This window comes from Rhinolophus sinicus, chromosome 1, assembly GCF_057876585.1.
Source record: "Rhinolophus sinicus isolate RSI-liver-muscle chromosome 1, RSI-T2T, whole genome shotgun sequence".
Classification (NCBI taxonomy): domain Eukaryota; kingdom Metazoa; phylum Chordata; class Mammalia; order Chiroptera; family Rhinolophidae; genus Rhinolophus; species Rhinolophus sinicus.
In genome coordinates this window covers 31,932,137-31,950,088 of record NC_142501.1, presented here as the reverse complement: position 1 = coordinate 31,950,088, position 17,952 = coordinate 31,932,137, and the positions used below count along the sequence as shown (strand labels likewise).

Below are 17,952 nucleotides of genomic sequence, written 5' to 3'. Positions count from 1 at the left end.
TAAAAAGAATCAATTGGCCTGTGAATTTATATTTATTGAGAACCCTCCAGGAGCCTAATATCTAACTGGTGCCATGAGATAACAGTAAACCATTGTTTAAAAAAAAAAAAAAAAAAATCAGCAGGCATCAACTTTACCTTTCTGGCATGTTGCCAAGAACCAAAGAATGATTTCAGAGTCCAGAAGGTGTTTATACATCTGACTCATCAGAAGAGTCCCAACAGCCTTTCTCAAGTAGGGTTCTTCATCTGAACCAGGGAATTAAAAAACAATGTGAATGACTATTTTCTCATTTCTCAATGGAGAATTAGGACCCTTGCAGATGCATCAGAGAGAAACTGATCCATTATTTATAACGGTTGCCCTAGGGCATTAATGCTTAATTCTCTTGCAGACCCCAAATGTGGACAGATGCTACAACCTCCACTCAGAACCCACTTGCTCTTAGTTTCCTCACAATTTTAGTAACCTTGGTTCTCTTGTTTCTAGCCGAGTGCATACTGGAAACAGCACATCAGAAGGCAGGAATCTCTACAGGAAAAGAGTGACAGCATGACTGTAGGAGAGGAACCACAATATTTGTTAAAAACGCACTCAGTGAACCAAAGAAGCAAAACAGCCCAGCTACTTGATTAGAGGAAAGTGGTTCCAAAAGCCTCAGGAGTCTTTTATACCTTTTATACTAAAAGTTAATATTTCCTGAGTACTTATGATATTGAGCACTTACAAGGAGTTATGTGCTTGTAACGATGATACTCCAAGTCACCAAAAACAATTAAGTTCTACCCAGTGCACGCTAGCTCAGACAGGGACTAAACCTTCAGAGTTCTACCTCTCCATGGGACAATACTGAGCAATTTTAATTTCCTTCTTTATATTTAGGCATTTTCAAAATTTTCTATAATGACTATGTAGTACCTTTAAAATTAGGCAAAACAATTTTCAAGATACTTAATTTTAGAAGGATTTCATCCCGGATGGCTTAAGTTTTAGATGTTGTTTTTTTTTTTCCCAGACTTAAAAGAGTTCCACATTGATTCATTCATTCTCCAAAGTTTACAGATCGGTATGCCTCGTATATATTAGCTATTGTCCTTGGTGTTAAGGAACATGTGACCAAAATGGTGCGAAGAAAACTTACAGAGAAAACAAAATCAAAATTAAATGTTAAATGACATATACTAAACAAGAGGAATAAAAAATTTCATGAAAGTGAATTTAAGCTTGACCTCCAAGGCTCAAGATATTTCCCATAGGCAGAGAAGATAATGTGGATAGGTATTCCAAAAAGTCCAAGTCAGCCTGTCGGGAGTGGAAGGTGGTAACAGGAATGGGACCAAATGATCCAGGATCCTCAACGATAGTGAAAAGTGTCTGGGTTTGGCACACCAGGCAGTAAAAAGCCACTGTAAGTTCCTAGAAATGGCAGCAGTGTTTCTTTATTCTTTCATTTAACAAACACTGATAAAAACAAGTACTTGCATCATGAAAAGTACTGTTCTAAGTGATATGAGGGATACAGAAAACTAACAAACACAGATCCTACCCTTGAGCAGCTTACTAATAAAGCATCACTACAACATACAAACACAAGGCAGAAATCAGTAGAAACCATAAGAAAAGACAAAGGACCTCAGGAGATGACTGGTGAACAGTCCAGCAGAGGAGATGAAGAAAGCCTTCCCAGATGAGAGAAAATCATGAGAGCAGCAATTTAGGAAGATGAATGGAATAACAGCTACCATTTATTGGTTACTCATGGAGGTAAATATGATTTAACTATATTCTCACTGAATATTCACTTATTCTGCCATGTAGGTTTTCAGTCCACTTGCAGGTGAGAAAACTGAAGTTCAAAGAGATTAAATTACTTGTCCAAGTTCACAAAGTACGAGTCAGGGCTAAGATTCAAACAGGTCTCTGATTCCAAGCCTAAGTTATTTCTAGCATGCTGTATATACAATCTTTAGAGTGAAAAACATACTTACTTTGTTCAACTATTTGACATACAACTTAACAGAATTTAACAGACATTTCTATTTCCAGTCTTGTGAGAATTCCTACCTAGCTAAACCCATTCATCACTTCCTCACAGCACTATTTGACTATGCCCATTAACTCAATTCCTCTACTAAAGACAATAATTATATTAATTTGATTAAGGAAGACTTTACACTTTTCAGGAAATGGAAATACATCCTAAAGGAACCAAGTAATCAAAATAGCAAATCTGAGAAAATAAATATAATTTCTTCTATTTGAACAAACAACAATAGGAAAAAGTTTAACCAAATATGAATTTTCCTGGGACAGATGAGAAAGACCAGAGGTAGAGAAATAAGCTACGTATGAGGCTACCACAGTAATTCAGGTGTGTGATGGAACTAGCCAATCATAGGAACAGAAGAGGAAGAGGTGAATCCACAAGATATGTTTTTTTCTTTGCTTGTTTGTTTGCTTCTGGGAAGAAACAGTAAGACTATAATTAATACATGCAGAGGAACACATACAAAATAAAAGGCTCTGCTTATATAAAGATTTATGAAGTCAAGACATATACTCATGAAACATCTGGAGAGAAAGAAAATACAGAATAATGCATTCAATCATATTCAATCATCAGAGAAAGGGGGGAAATGCAAATTGATCACCGGAACTTACAGCCTTAAAAGCCAGAGCAGACTGTGATGGCCAGAGCAGGAAGAAAAGAGGTCTGTATTCAAGCACAGGGAACAACCTCTAATTCCACAGAATGGTAAAATTCTAAGTAATAATCAGAAAATACAAAGAAGTTCAGAACTAGAAGGATTCTCAGAGATCACGTCTGTTTTCTGTTTTGTTTTTTAAACAGGCTTCATTTTTCAGAGAAGTTTTAGGTTCACAGCAAAACAGAATGGAAGGTAGAGACTGCCCACGTACCCCTGCCCCACACACACACAACCTCCCCCACTAGCAACATACCCCACCAAAGTGGTACATATGTTACAAGTGATAAACCTACCTTGTCATTTGTCTGTTTTATAGATTTGAAAAGTACAAGCCAGTGCACTGAAGTCCCCTGCCTGGGGTCACATGGCCAGATCCTATCAGACCTAGGACCAAAATGCCTGGTCCTTTCCAGAGAAACCACAGTGCATTCAGTGAAGCATACACGGCCAACTACAGATCCTCTGACATTCATTCCACAGGATGCCCAATTTTGGCTTGTCCAATAAAAGTGACGGTTGTCAAGCACCAAAATGACTTAACTTTCGTTAGGGAATAGAGAGAACTCTGTTTTTCTCTGAGACGTCTTCCATAGTATTAGCACCAATGCCTACTGTCTGGACTTGACCGGCTAGTCACCATGTCCCACAGCTTCTATTCTGTAATTACTAGTGTAATATTACAACCAGCCAAAGAGGATTCACCTGCAGGCGGAAAGTGTGATGTTTTGCTTCCTGGAGACAGATGTATGGAGGTGTTTTTACCCATAAAAACCCATGTTAGATCTTTGCCTAGCTAAACAGACTTTTAAATGATTACCCAAAGGTTAATCCTAAATACAAGGTTGGCTGGTTCATCATATGCAAAGGGCCACCTGCACATTCTGATGATGAACAAACTCCTTGGAGAGGGTACAGCAGCCTGCTTCCCAGGGATGCTTTAGTTGAATGAAGGGAAGTTTCTCCACGGCGGGGCCTCCCAACTTCTGTTGCTCTCTGGTCTCTTTCACATAGAGATGGACGGTGCTGAGTACACAGTAGGTAGTCTACATATACATGCCGAATGGAAGAGTTTGAGATTATAATTACCACTGCCTCCTGAAGAGACACAAGTTTTTTAAAAAAAGGAAAACTTGTTTCTTCTTTGGAAAATTATCAGAAGCATTTAAGTTTCCCCTACATACTAAAGGAAAAAAAAATGTCCCTCTAAACACCAAAATACAGAGAGTGCCAAAAAAATGTAGATATTTTAAGAAAGGAAAACTGTATTAAAATTGTTAATACTCAATATGTACCAATAACAAAAGATGAATACAAGTCACGTTTGACTTCTGCAATTACAAGAGGTGCTCAAAGTGGTTACCATCAGCGTCCAGACACTTCTGATTACGGCGAACTACTGCTTAAGCAATGTTGACCAAAGTGCCCCTTGTATAAACTTTTTCGGCACCCCTGGTATAAAGAGTCTGAGCTCCTTCCCCAAGTACAAATATGATGACTATTGCCACAACCTACCTTCCTCCCTGAGTCCACAATACAAACTTAATAACCTCCAAGGAATCATGAATGTCCCTTTTTCCACCAGAAAATTAACTAAATTACTCTTTCCGATAGAAATGGAGGTGATGGGAGATCTTTAGGGTCTATCTCCACCAGTCTCTGAGACTATGGAGAAGATACACTCATGTCAATTTCCAAAAAAAAAATCATCATGAAGAACAGTTTAGTTTTATTTTTACATCAGCCATTGGCATTACTTGAATAAAATGTGCTCCTTTTCAGAATCAATGCATCTTTCAGATATATGGAACCGCTTTACTGCCTTATCTCGAGTTTTCCAGTTTTCACAATCATTTTACCACATCTTCACTTATTTTAATCAGAAAACAAAAGGCAAATTTCTTCCCCAAATTTGCTTACAGAAACTTTGCGAACCAAATATTAAAAACATGACAAAGATGTTAAGATAAAGGCAAGAGTCACAGAGAGGTTTATCAAAAATGACACACAGTAATTAAGATTCTCTGCGTCTCTAGTTAATCTGGGTAACGACAGCTTATTGCGTGTTCTGAATCTGCAGTGTTCGTAAGAACCACCTCAGGAGCTTGTGAAAATGCAGGTTCCTGGGCCCTGAACTATACAGATAAAGCTACTGTGAGGCTCAGGAATCTGCATTTTTAACAATTATCTCAGGTGACCCTCCTTCAGGACTACATCCCAGTTGAGAGCCCAGAAAACAATGACAAGGAAGGTCATGCAATGCATTGGAATAAATCAGCATGGAGAGTGCCAGAGTGTCAATTCCAGCACTGCCTCTCACCAGCCATGTGACCATACGTTTACCTTGCCCAGGCCTCAGTTTACTCCTGTGTATCAGAAGGATATTGGACTGACAGGTAAGATGCTTTCCTGCTATTCCTGCTATGAAATTGTGACATGTGTAAAAAAAAAAAAAAAAAAAAAGAGGTCACTTTATAAAAATAGTGTGTAAAATATTCATAAGTAATGTTTATTCAAGGATGTCTACATTGGAGATAGTTATACAGTAAGCATGCCGATACCTAGTTCATTGTCAAATGTTAGACATTTGAATGAAATCACACACACACACACACACACACACACTCACTACTCACTCACTCCTACCTTGTGGCTCTGGGGGAAGGAGTATATCCACCAGGTGTTCAGCTGAAAAACTAACCCGAATTTGGATTACAAGGGCAATTAAATTAATTTGGAGGTTTTTTACCAGACTTTAAAGACCACAATTTTGACATCATTAACCGCATTCCTAAAGAACCAAAGCACCCTTTACGAGGCACCTTTTTAGGAAGTAATTACCAGAGGCTACAGTCATCTCAGACTTTGCTTTAGGGAGGAAAGCCTGACTATACAAAGAGAATCAGAAGTTGCAGCCAGACTGTCTCAACATTTAAAAAATCTGTATAGTTCGCTGGAGCTGAGATGAAACATTTATCCCTCTCTTGAAACCACTTTGGTTTCCAGGGAACTGACTGTTCCGGCGTAGGAAGGCTGAGGAGAGGTACCTCTGTAGACACACACACAACACACACCAAAGTTAACTGAAAAATTTCAAAGTGCCTTTTTATGCCTTTAACTCAAAGATGAACACATTTCAAGGTGACCCAATCCTCAAGTGACAGTGTTTTAAAAGGGCCAGAGCTTTCCACTTAAACAATTTCTAGTGACATGTTCAACTCGCATCCTCAAGGGTTCTATCTGCTGTCTCATTTACTAGTCTTTCTTTCCTGGCAGAGGCATCCCATTTTAAATGAGCACTTGAAGTTTTTATCTTCCTTCCTAACAATTAAAATCCATAGGGCTTAGATGCTTAAAAAAAAATTTTTTTTTTTTTAACTTAGAGGGTACCATGGAGTACTTTTAATTATTCAATTTTAAAAGAAACCCAAATTATCACTTTATAGTTTTTTTCTAGTCATCAAAACAGTATCAAATAATAATAATAATAATAAAAAACAGCCTCATCACTCTTGCTTATAAGCACACAGTAAAAGACTACACTATAATAGAAATCTGAAAATGGGGTTCCAATCGTTCATGAAACATGCCAGACTGGTTTTGCTCAGTTCCTTTGCAGAAATGACTCCATCAAAAATATCCTTTTCCAAGAAACCTCCCTGGATTGTCTGTGAAGTCCTCTTCCAATCTGACCACTCCTCTATGGTCACTTGTATCTTCCTGTGAGGATAGACATGACTGTCTCCCTCAGCTGAGCTCTGGGAGAGCAGATAGCAGGGTGTGTTCACATTGGTACCCCAGCCATTACCATGAGCAACAAGTAACGAGTGACAGGAATAGCGGGCACTCCACTTAAGCTTGTTTCTTTAAAAAAAATTTTTTTGTAAATTTATAGTATGTAAATATAGATTTAAAATTTTATTCTGGTGCCCTCCCACTTCCTGAACAATTGTCCTAAATGGGTGTGGGGGGTGGGAGGGTGAGCAAGGTAGACATTTGAGCCAGGCTGGGAAGGGGGAGCCACTATGGCCCAGAGTGGGGTATGGGAGCCTAAACAATGGTGAGGGTACTATGTGCACAAAGGGACAGCCAGACATGGGCAGTCAAGACAAGCAGGATAAAGCAGCTCTCTACATGGAGGGGCAGCCTGACAGATTGCCACAGACCTCCTGGGGGGTACCAATGACAGCAGCAGCCTGATGCAGGGAGTTGGAGCCCAAGCAGGACATGGACGGCACCCAGCTCAGGGTGTCGGAGCCTGTGAAAGTCAAGAGGAATGTCTACTGGGGGTGGGGTATGTACAGCCTTAGCATGTGAAGTTTCAAATATGGAAGGCAGAAAAATGGAATAAACCCTGTGGTGCTGGACTGGAATTGGAGGTATTACTGTGAACGTGGGTTTTTCACTATGCAGAGAGATGTAGATAGATGATAAGTAGATAAATATACGTGTGTGTGTGTACGCGCGCACGCACACGCTACACACATTCTTCAGCTGTGCCAAGTGAGAGGCTTGGGAACAAGAGACACTCCAGTCACCACGAGCATACCTATTGCCCACATCTTGGCTTTGAAATACCATTATCCACTGAAAGAAATACTCTGGAGAAATAGCTGACTCCAGTGCCAGTACAGAGAATGTATAAAATAAGCTTGGAACACCTTGTTAACCCCCAAAATAAGCGGCACATCAAAAAAGAGAAAGAAGCCAGGCCGAAGGGGCTCCCATTAGCAAAGTTAGAATATGAAATGATAACAGTAACAATTATAACCCATTGGAAATACAGGAAACCTCAAATACATACTAACATAAACAAACAAATTGGAAGTTTGCAGAGTAACAGGATACCTAAATAATTTCAAAGTACCAACCCCAACAGAGCTGTCTAATTTCTTCAATAGAGAAAAATAAATGGAAAATAACTGCATATCACATTTGTAATTATTTTCATTGTGGCTCTGGCTTGATGCCTAGCTCCTGAGGCAGACCTAGGTCTGTAAAGCAGGGACTATACTTATCCATCTTGTATCCCCGGAGCCCAGGGTAATACTACATAGTGCACAACTGCTAATTGTAACCACTTGTTCAATGACTAAATGTGCTTCATAAAATACAAAATCCCATCATGGGTCTTGGTTTGAAAACAAGCCGAGGATGATCTCCTTTATCATGTTTTAAACAGATAAGCTGTCCTTTCTGTTTGTTCTGACTTTGATTACAAAAAGTCTCTCTACAGAGCAAAATAGTCTTTACAGTCCTCAAAAAATCATGGTCTCTGATGATTCTAATTTGTGGATTTATGCCTACAACAATCTCTTGTTAACTCAATCCAGGAAATCCATTGTATTCCCCCCATCCCCTCCCAATTAAAAAATCAGTCTTCAATTACTTTTTTTCTTTTGTTTTTCAGATACTCTTGAAATTTTCCTGTATATCCAGATATACAGACAGATATAGAGCAGAGAGATCCTTAGAATTCAGCTAATACAACCCTCCCATTTCCAGATGCTTCTAAAAAAAAATCACATTTGAAAGGAAGCCACACTATCAACATCCTTCATAAGCCTCTTGAAATCTTTAAAGACAGAAGTAACAAAAGTGAATTTTAATGATATTCAGAAAAGAGGGAGTGGGTGTAGCACTTAACAGCACCTGCCCCACTGAGGGGCATAGCTGGATGCCCCAATTCTCCCAAGCAAGGAGTAGTTCTAAATTCATTCCTTCATTCAACAGACATGTTTGAGGGCCTTCCTTGAGCCAGACACTATCCTAGGTGCCAGGGGTACGACAGTAAACAAAAGAAAGATCACTGCCCATGTTGCATCTATATTTTAGGCAAAATTTTTGGAGGGTCTAGGAGAATAATGAGAAGAACATCAGTTCATTTTAATAGACCGGAAGCACTCTATAGAGCCATAGAGATCATTAGGCCAGTAATTCTCAAATTTGGGCGTATTTCAGAACCACCTGGCAGACTTGTTAAAACTCAGAATATCGGGCCCCACCCCTGGAGCTTCTGATTCATTAAAATCTCAATGGGGCCTGAGAATCTGCATTTCTAATGATAATGATAATGCTGCTGGTCCAAGCACCACACTGAGAACCCCTGACCCAAATCAAAGAAATCAAGCAGGTTGGCCAGAGCCATTGCCTGCCTACTCAATAGCAGGGCCAGATTAGGGTTTTCCTTCTGACTCCAAACTGGTCAAGCTCTCTCTGTAAGAACACAGCTGTTACCTACCCACTAAGGGCAAATATTGCCCAAAGGAAAAGAAACTTTCAGCTTTATGTTTGTTGGAGAAAATCAGAAACGACCACTGTTGAGTAGAAAATATGCTAAACAGCAATGATTACAAAACACTGACATAAAAATTAACCCTATAGTGTTCTTTCTTTCACACATCCAAATTCCATGATATAACAATGTTTTCCTTGGGGGCGGGGGGTTGTCACTTTGTGAGGGGTGTAAATATCCAACTATTACATTGTGTTGTACATCTGAAACTAATAATAATACTACTAATAATAATAGAAGAGAATATTTTCCTTGAAGGGTTTTTATCTTGAGTGTCAGGTTCAGTCTCAAATGAACCTATTTATTAAAAAAAAAAAAAAGTCTTAACAAGAAGTACATACACTAAAATGCAAATAACAAGGATTGGATTAGTAATAATTTTAGTTTTTTGTGCTAATTATATTTTCTAAACTTTTTACAATAAGCATGAATTCCTCTTGTAATAAGAAAGAATAAATGTTAATTTCTTTTAAAAAGAAGTTACAATGTTTATTTAAAAAGACTTTTAATTAGAAAACTCTATGAAAGACATCAGTTAATATACTGCATAACCTAATAGTGAATTATTTTTTTTCCTAGTACATAAATAATTCAAGTAACTTATTTTAGCATTTTAGGCTAAACCACTGGATTAGTGATTAATATCAGTGAAGGAAAAAAAACCTTGAACTATATCTGATTTTATTTAAACAAAGAGAATTATACAAAACTATGATTATTTAAATCACTGCATCAGAATCACATTTACTATTATTCTACATAGCAATTGTTTTTTATCTATACTGTTACTTTTCAACAAATAAATGGAAGTAATTCTAATACTTGCAAATAAGAAAAATAAAAATGTTATATGTCAATTATATCATTTTAAAAAAGAAAAGTAAAAATGGTTTAATTGTATTTCTATAAAGAAAAATAAATAAACTTGTCAGTTTGGGGGAAATAATTGTGTACCCTCTATGTGTGCAAAGTCACATAGCCACATACCTGAAGATACCAAGGTAAGACCCACACCCCATCCCTATCCCTCATCCACCATCTTCCAGGATCTTCCAGTCTTGGGAGTACTCCTTTATTACTAAAGTCCACATTCCAGAGATAGAACTAGAGTTTAAAACAATCTCCTAAAGGGCAGTGACTAAAGGAGAATCAATTTGGAGAAGAAATCATCTGTTTTTATAAAGACACGCTCTTACCATTCAAAAAGTTCTAGACCACCTCTTGAAGTCCAGACTGTTTAATTAGAACAGACATTTTTAAAGGAAAAAAAAAAAGTACCTGTATGTGTTATATGTAACTTGTAGCAAATTTTCTCAAAATTAGCCCCTAAAAATAGAACTTTCTACATAATACTAGTATTTATTTATTAACACTTACTAGGTATTTACAATGTATCAAACACTTTACATCCTCATTTAATCTCCAAACCACTTTATGAGATAAATACTATTATAACCATTTTACAGAGTAACAAACTTAAGCACAGAGTGATTAACTAATGTGCCCAAAGTCACACAGCTAAATTGAAGATCCAGAATATAGATATCCAAGCTATAAGGCTTAAAATGAGATCTTTAACCTTTGGCCGGTCATGGTTTTGCTATGTTTGAATTACAAATTTTTCCCATTACGGAAATCAGAACTAAGTTTTTTTGCCACTAATATTTATAATATCAATGAAATGAAAAGTGGTGAAATAATTCAGGCACTTTTACAAATCTTTGCACCTGTAAAATCACACACAATTTTCAAAAAGTTATATTGTACAGAGACCCTAACAACTTTTCTACCAGCAAGACCACTTTTGGGATACAGCTGTGTTAAAGTTATCTGTGGAAATCCAGTATTAAAATCGCACAGAGATTCTATTAAGGGTGGGTGAGGAAGGTTTATATCTGGTTTTGTGTGTTTCGGGTGCGGGGGGCTTGTTTTTGTTCTTTGCAACTAGAGAGCTAGAAGGAAAACGAGTAAACTGGAAACTGAAAGTCTAATCCTTCCTGTTCCTTCCGCTTACAAAAAGAAGGCTTGGGTGTCAAGGCTGGTGGGGTTACCATGCCCCAGAGTTAAGTGCCCCAGGTTTGGCCTTTGCTTGTGGTGGGAGCGGACCCACTGCCATCGCTTTCTGGCCCCGCGAGTGCCTCTGAGAGACCATGCCCAGGGCACCGGGCGGCGGCGAGCCCCGCGCTAGGCAGGAGACTGGGGGCTGGAAGCGGACGGGTGGGCGGGAGGCGAGGAGAGGGGAACGGACGACTCGCAGGGCCCTTACCGAGCTCCGTGCCCGGGTTCTGGGCCTCCATCGTGAGAGCTGCTGCTGCAGTTGCCTGCTCCTCGGCGGTTGGATCACCTCGGTCCTGCCCTTTCTCCTTCCTGGTTGCCCCGTGGGAAGGAGGGGATCGCTCCGCCCCTGTTCCCTATTGGGGCGGAGCCTCGGACTTAAGCCGCTGGATCAGGACCCCAGGCCCAATGCTCTACAAGGAAAGCCTGCGTACCCCCTCCCCCAGTCCTCTCCAAGAGGTGCAGAATTCTAGAACTGGCTCCAGGAAATAATGCTATCAAAACCTGTTTTAAAATACTTAAATAGCTGACTGCACGGAATAACAACGTTTAGAAACTTTTAACTGTAAAATTGCACACCAAAAGGGGAGGCACCTTTGCGGCCTGAAAAACAAAGGGGCCTAAGAATGAAAAGATCTGGTTTCTCAGCCTCACTACTGACACTGACACTGGGCACATAAACTGCCTTTCTAATCTTCAGTTTCCCTCATCTGTAAGAAATGACCTTAACAATTTCTTGGAGCTCTAAACTCTGAATCTGTGATACTAAGATTTTTTTCCAGCCTGACTTTTCTGTGACTAGGGGTTTAAAATCCTCTGCAGTCACTCAACATAGGCTATTTGTCAATTCATCAGTTTCTACAGAGGTCCCTCCTCTCTGCTGAAAGAAAACGTAGTTAAGGCTTTGTCTACCATGAGCCGGTTACTGTGTTAGGGGCTTTCAGATATAAGCTAGCATTTGAGTCCCAGAACAGCCCTGCCACATATGTATGATATCTCCATTGCTATACCTACATACACTAAAGCTCTGTATGTAGAGCTTTAGGAGAGGCATCTTGGTATAGCGACAACTGAGTAGGCTCAGAATGGATAGAAACCCTTAATATACCAGCAATTCCACTTAATAACTAGCTAGTTCTAGGAATGTGATTGCTACTTGTCTGTAAAAAGGGGGTGATCAAAATATATTTGCCTAGAACATTGTATGTATGTAAAGTTCCTAGGACACATCAAGGCTTATAGTAGGTGCTCAACAAATAGAAGCTGTTAATGTTATTGTCAGGTTCACAGGGCAATTATGGGGCTAAATAGGAAAAGTAATCCCAGTCTTATTCCCCTCTACTGAGCTGCCTCTAAATATCCTAAATATTTTGGATAGGTCTAGATTCTAATCATACATGTAATAGCATGTTTTCCTTTATTTTTATTTTAACCTGGAGAAAGAGAAAAGCAGGCCCTGAAAGCTTGGAACTGGCCTGACACTCATGGCTGGACCATTATGCTCTCCAGTTAAACATGTCACAGAATGCAGACATCAGCCAAGGCCATTGCAACCAGGATGAATCAACAGAAACGAAGCCATTCAATCATGTCTACACATGGAAAAAACGTGAACATTGCACAAATCACAAAAATGGCCTAAGAGCCCCCTATCCTGGCTAATATACAAAGGTCAGACAACTCAGTTCGTGAACTTGTTGCAATGATGTCGCTAGCCTTTTTGGATATCAGAGGGATTATTCATTATTAATTTGTACCAATAGTAACCAAGTTTATTATTTGGAAGTGCTGAAAAGGCTGCGTGAAAAAGTTAGACGACCTGAACTTTTTGCCTACAATTCATGGCTCTTGCATCACAACAATGCACAGGTTCACACAACACGGTATGTGAGAGAGTTTTTAGCCAGTAAACAAATAACTGTATTGGAACACCCTCCCTACTCACCTGATCTGGCTCCCAGTGACTTCTTTTTTTAACCGAAGATAAAACATTGAAAGGAAGACACTTTGATGGCTTTCAGGACATCAAAGGTAATACGACGACAGCTCTGATGGCCATTCAAGAGTTCCAAAATTGCTTGGAAGAGTGGACTAGGCACTGGCGTCAGTGCATAGCTTCCCAAGGGAAGTACTTCGAAGGTGACCATAGTGATATTCAGCAATGAGGTACGTAGCACTTTCTCTAGGATGAGTTCGTGAACTTAACTATCACACCTTAAAAGTGACTGTCCCCTCTTTAACCATCAGTTTTGGCCTTACCCCATTCTTCTTGTGTTTTAGATAAAAATTAAGATGGCCTGCCACAGCATTACCATTTTCTTCCAGCAATACAATTCAGAGCAATGGCCCACTTCCTTGAACCTTCCCCAAATCCCATGTCATTTCTAACATCCTCTTACTGAGAAACCTCACAGTTCCCCGTGGTGAGCATTCTCCCTTGTTGCACTAAGTCAATACACCCAAAATTTATTCAACTACAGGTGTATTCCTGATGGTCCACGGCTGGAGAGCACTGCCATCCCTAAAAGATACAAAGACAACAAATAGAATTCTATTTTTGGTGGCAGAAACAACTGTAAGCCAGATTCCAAGCCATTCATCATACATTGAATGTATACTGTACAATGTAAATTTATTAAAACAACAACAAAACAAAAAAGCTGTGAGATCCTAATATAGCTGAAAAACCAGAATCAGGGCAGCCTCCTACAGCAAACATTTCAGCAATGCATCTGACAGAATTTCTCAAGGACTTTTTCTAAAACTGACCTGTTGCACAGTGCCAATCTGGAATTAATCTCTACAGTTTCAAAGTATGTTAAATTGGCAGCATTCGTAGATCATGGGGATAGCATGCAAAAAAATGAGTTTCTTTATTGGAGAAATGTTCCCAAAGTTCACTGAGTTTCTCTTTTATATTTATTGCCTTCTGAAATTTCTAAGAACCCCTAAGGCAAGGTCTCTCAAAGAAAGATCTATAGACCACCACTATTATATTGGACTCTCCCAAGAGTTTTTTTTCAAAGTCTATTCTAGGCTTCATCACGGACAGCCCTACTGAATCAGAATCAATAGGACTTTGGAATCTGTATTTTTAACAAGTTCCCGCAAATGATGTTTATGCAAGCTAAATGTAAAGACTCAACCTAGATGCAGAGAAGAGCAAACTATGCATGCCAATCTGTAACTATAGCCCCAACTGGCTCTTACAAGAGTAAAACTTAAAACTGTCTTCATTATATTCTTTTAATCCATGCAAATTTTGCATGCCTTTCCTTTTTGTGGAGGTTAATATAAAATTTAAACTGCCATATAAATTATTTGTCTCCCCCCCAACTCCTTCTTCAATTAAAATTAAAGCTCTAGGAATATGTCATAATTATCTTGAAGCCTCAAGAATCTACCTGTCCTGGGAGATAGGTGTAATCTATGTTAAATTCCAAAGGGCATTGACCATTTGTTTGGTTTGTCATATGCCTAGTGGTCTAGTACAGTACTTGGCACATAGTAGACTGTGAATATTGGTTAGATGAATGACTGTATATTACTGTCTGCTATGTTATTATAATGCCCATGCTTTCATCCAGTCCAATTTCATTTGAATTTAGTCCTTAACTCGATGATTTCTAAGAGCAGTCATTCCTTAGGTAAATATAGACGATGGATTGTCAACCAGTATTTCTAAGTTAGATGGGGAATGTAGAAGCAGGGAGGACTAGGGAAGAGTATGAATATTAGAACTGAATTATTTCAGAACTGGAGGGAGACTTATAGACCATCTAATTCGCACTTCACTATGAAGAAAAATAAGAATTATACTGAGTCTTTCATGAGGCTAAATTTATTCAGTTTAAAGAACAGTCCTTCATTTTGAGATTATGGGCTTCAGTACAACTTGGATTTTAAAATGTTCTTCTTTTATGAAGATGGTGGTGGTAATTATTTTTTCTTTTTTAATAGTCTTGCTTGGCAATATTAGAAGCAGACCATTCCATTTTGCCCACCTCCCCAATTTTTTTTAATCTATTGGTTCACCATATCTCAAAATTACGGAATCACTGATAGCATGTATAATACTAGGTAATATAAAGTGCTTCCTATGAGGTAAGCCTTTTAAATCAATTATTTGATATCTCCCCCAAAAATATCCGTGTGAGAACTATCATCTTCCTTTACAGATAAACAAAAAAAATTAAGTGTCAGAGAGATTGGTCTGTAAATGCTAGAGGATGGTTCAAAACCAGGCAACATAACCCTACAGACCACACACTTACTATTCCCACTATTTGAAGCAAAACTCATTAGACAAGCCACTTAATCTTTCTGAAATTAGGTTTCCCACATACAGTCATATGCCGCTTAACAACAGGATCTGTTCTGGGAAATGCATCGTTAGGCAATTTCATCGTTGTGCAAACATCATAGAGTGAATGCACTGACACAACCCTAGCTGGTACAGCCTATTACACACCTAGGCAGTATGGTGTAGCCTATCGCTCTGAGGCTACAAGTTTGTACTGCATGTTGCTGTTCTGAATATGGTAGGCAATTGTAACACAGTGGTAAGTGTGTATGTAAACATATCTAAACATAGAAAAGTTACAGTATAAATAAAGTATAAAAGATAAAAAATGGTACAGGGTACTTACCATGAATGGAGCTTGCAGGACTGGAAGTTGCTCTGCATGAGTCAGTGAGTGAGTGGTGAGTGAATGTGAAGGCCGGGGACATTACTGTACACTGGTGTAGAATTTATAAACCTGTGCACCTAAATTTATAAAACACAAGATTAAATCAACCAGAAGAGAACATGATGCATTCAAGAGACATAAGATGTAAACATGAGATGTATGAGGCTGCTGCCAGGGTAACATGGCATACTGCTTTACAGCAAACTTTTTTTAAAAACCAAAAAGAGTACACTACAAAATAATGATATAAAGCATAGTAAACAAATAAACCAGTAGCACAGTCATTTATTATCAAGCATAATGTAGTGTACATACGAGCTATAATTATACAACTGGCAGGACAGGTTTGTTTATACCAGCATCACTAAAAACATGTAATGTGTGTGCTACGACAGCTAAGATGGCTATGATGTCACTAGGCGATAAGAGTTTTCCAGCTCCATTATAATCTTATGGGACCACCATTGTATATGTGGTTCATAAACTAAAAATCAGTTATTTTCCACTTGACCAAGTATCATTCTCTCATTAATTATATGAAGTGATTCAACCTATAAAATATTATTACTGTTCATTAGCTATCAGTTAGCTGCATGCTTTGGCTTTGTTTCCACTGGTAAATTTTTTAGATGTCTCATTTGTTTCAAGAACAATACTGATCTTACAGTCACACTGAAAATTGTGCATTCCTACAGATAAGCTACAAAAAGCGAGGCCTTCTGAGAATATTCTTGTTCCATTAATTCTTCTTCAGAAATACCCGTAGAGTAAGAGATCAACATGTCCAGTGATGTATATACCCCATTAGGAATTACTTTTTGTTTTAAAACATCGAGGTATAAAACTTAAGAACCTACTAAAATATTTTCCCTTGGGCCACATGTTCAATTCCCCATTTTGTTATTGCTGTTTTCTGAAAAATTACACCCATTTCCCCCCTACCTTGGCCTCAAAGAAAAGGAAGCTAAATTAATAATTTCACTGAATTGGAACTATTAAAAAATGTAACCTGTAAGTTATTATAAATTATGGTACATCTTTACTACTTTGTAGCCTTATACAAGAATGTGCTGAACTTTATTTCCTGACATGAAAAATTCTCGAGAACTGATGGCCCATAGTCAATCCTGGTTTCTTGGAAGAAATACCTGGATGGCACTAAAGCTGAGAAATAATGATTCATAAATTCCTAAAAATTAGGCAGGAATTTGGGTGACCATGACCTACTGGACATCAGAACATAGGAAGCCCAAATGGAATGGGAAGGACAGTGGGTAGAGTTGAGGGGACTGTATCACACAAGCTGGACTCCTCCTAGGTAACTGGGAGGCTGTACAAGTGTTCCCAGGAGAGGCAAGGACTCTGAGTAGGTTCCTACCACATCTGACTCTTCAGAGAGGATGGTCTGTTGTATGGTGGATAACTAGGAAATAATCTTCCTGGTCTGTTAAGATTTGGTACTCATTTTAGGGACTTGTTGCAGTAACTATTGAGTACTTTTGACATACCATACCATACCAGCCAGCTGTCTAGGCAAAGGTAGTATTGGTGAAGACAAAAAATATACAAGTAACTTCAGACAGTGAACTATAGATAAAATAGAACAAAACAGCAAGTGACAAAAGAAGGGATGCAGGAGTTGGGACCTGAAGCACAAAGTGTTGGCCATGCAAATATTTAGATAAAAGTGGACCAAGTAGCAGAAATAGCAAACCAAGTGAAAAGGCCTTAAGACAGAAATAAAGCAACTTTGGCTAGAGCCGTGCAAGCAAGGGAAAAATAGAAAGGTCACAAAAGGCTAGTGTAGGATGATAGTAAAAATATGGTATAATGGGAAGCCACTATGGATTTAAACAAGGCCTCTTCAAAGCCTAAAGCAATTACCTTTCTTACTGTGTAGAGGATGCATGGGATACAGGGAGGGTAGGGGGGTAGGGGCAAGAGAGAATAGTTAGGAAGGCATTGCAATAGTCTGAGAAATAAAGACAGCCTGGCCTAGGGAGCTACAATGGAGATGAGGCAAGGCACAGATGCAGAAGAGCTGAGGGGACTTGCATGTAGACTAGGTATGGGGATTACCAAGGAGCCAGAGAGGTGTCTTTTATTATAGTTTGAACAAATGAGTATTAGGTAGTGCCACGTACTGGAATGGGTAACAAGTTGAGAAGGAAACAGGTTTGGCTGAAAAATTAAAATTTGTTTTAGA

The 17,952-nt window shown here is 38.7% G+C and overlaps 1 protein-coding gene across 1 annotated transcript in view; it reads right to left on the bottom strand.

Annotated features, from left to right (window-relative positions):
• Positions 1–11,419, bottom strand: part of DERA (deoxyribose-phosphate aldolase) — an 83,787-nt gene extending 72,368 nt beyond the window's left edge. Inside the window, exon 1 of the mRNA XM_019744673.3 lies at positions 11,267–11,419. Coding sequence (XP_019600232.1) covers positions 11,267–11,297 — 31 coding nt within the window. The 5' untranslated portion in view covers positions 11,298–11,419. The remainder of the gene's footprint in view (positions 1–11,266) is intronic.
• Between the last annotated feature and the right edge of the window lie 6,533 nt (positions 11,420–17,952).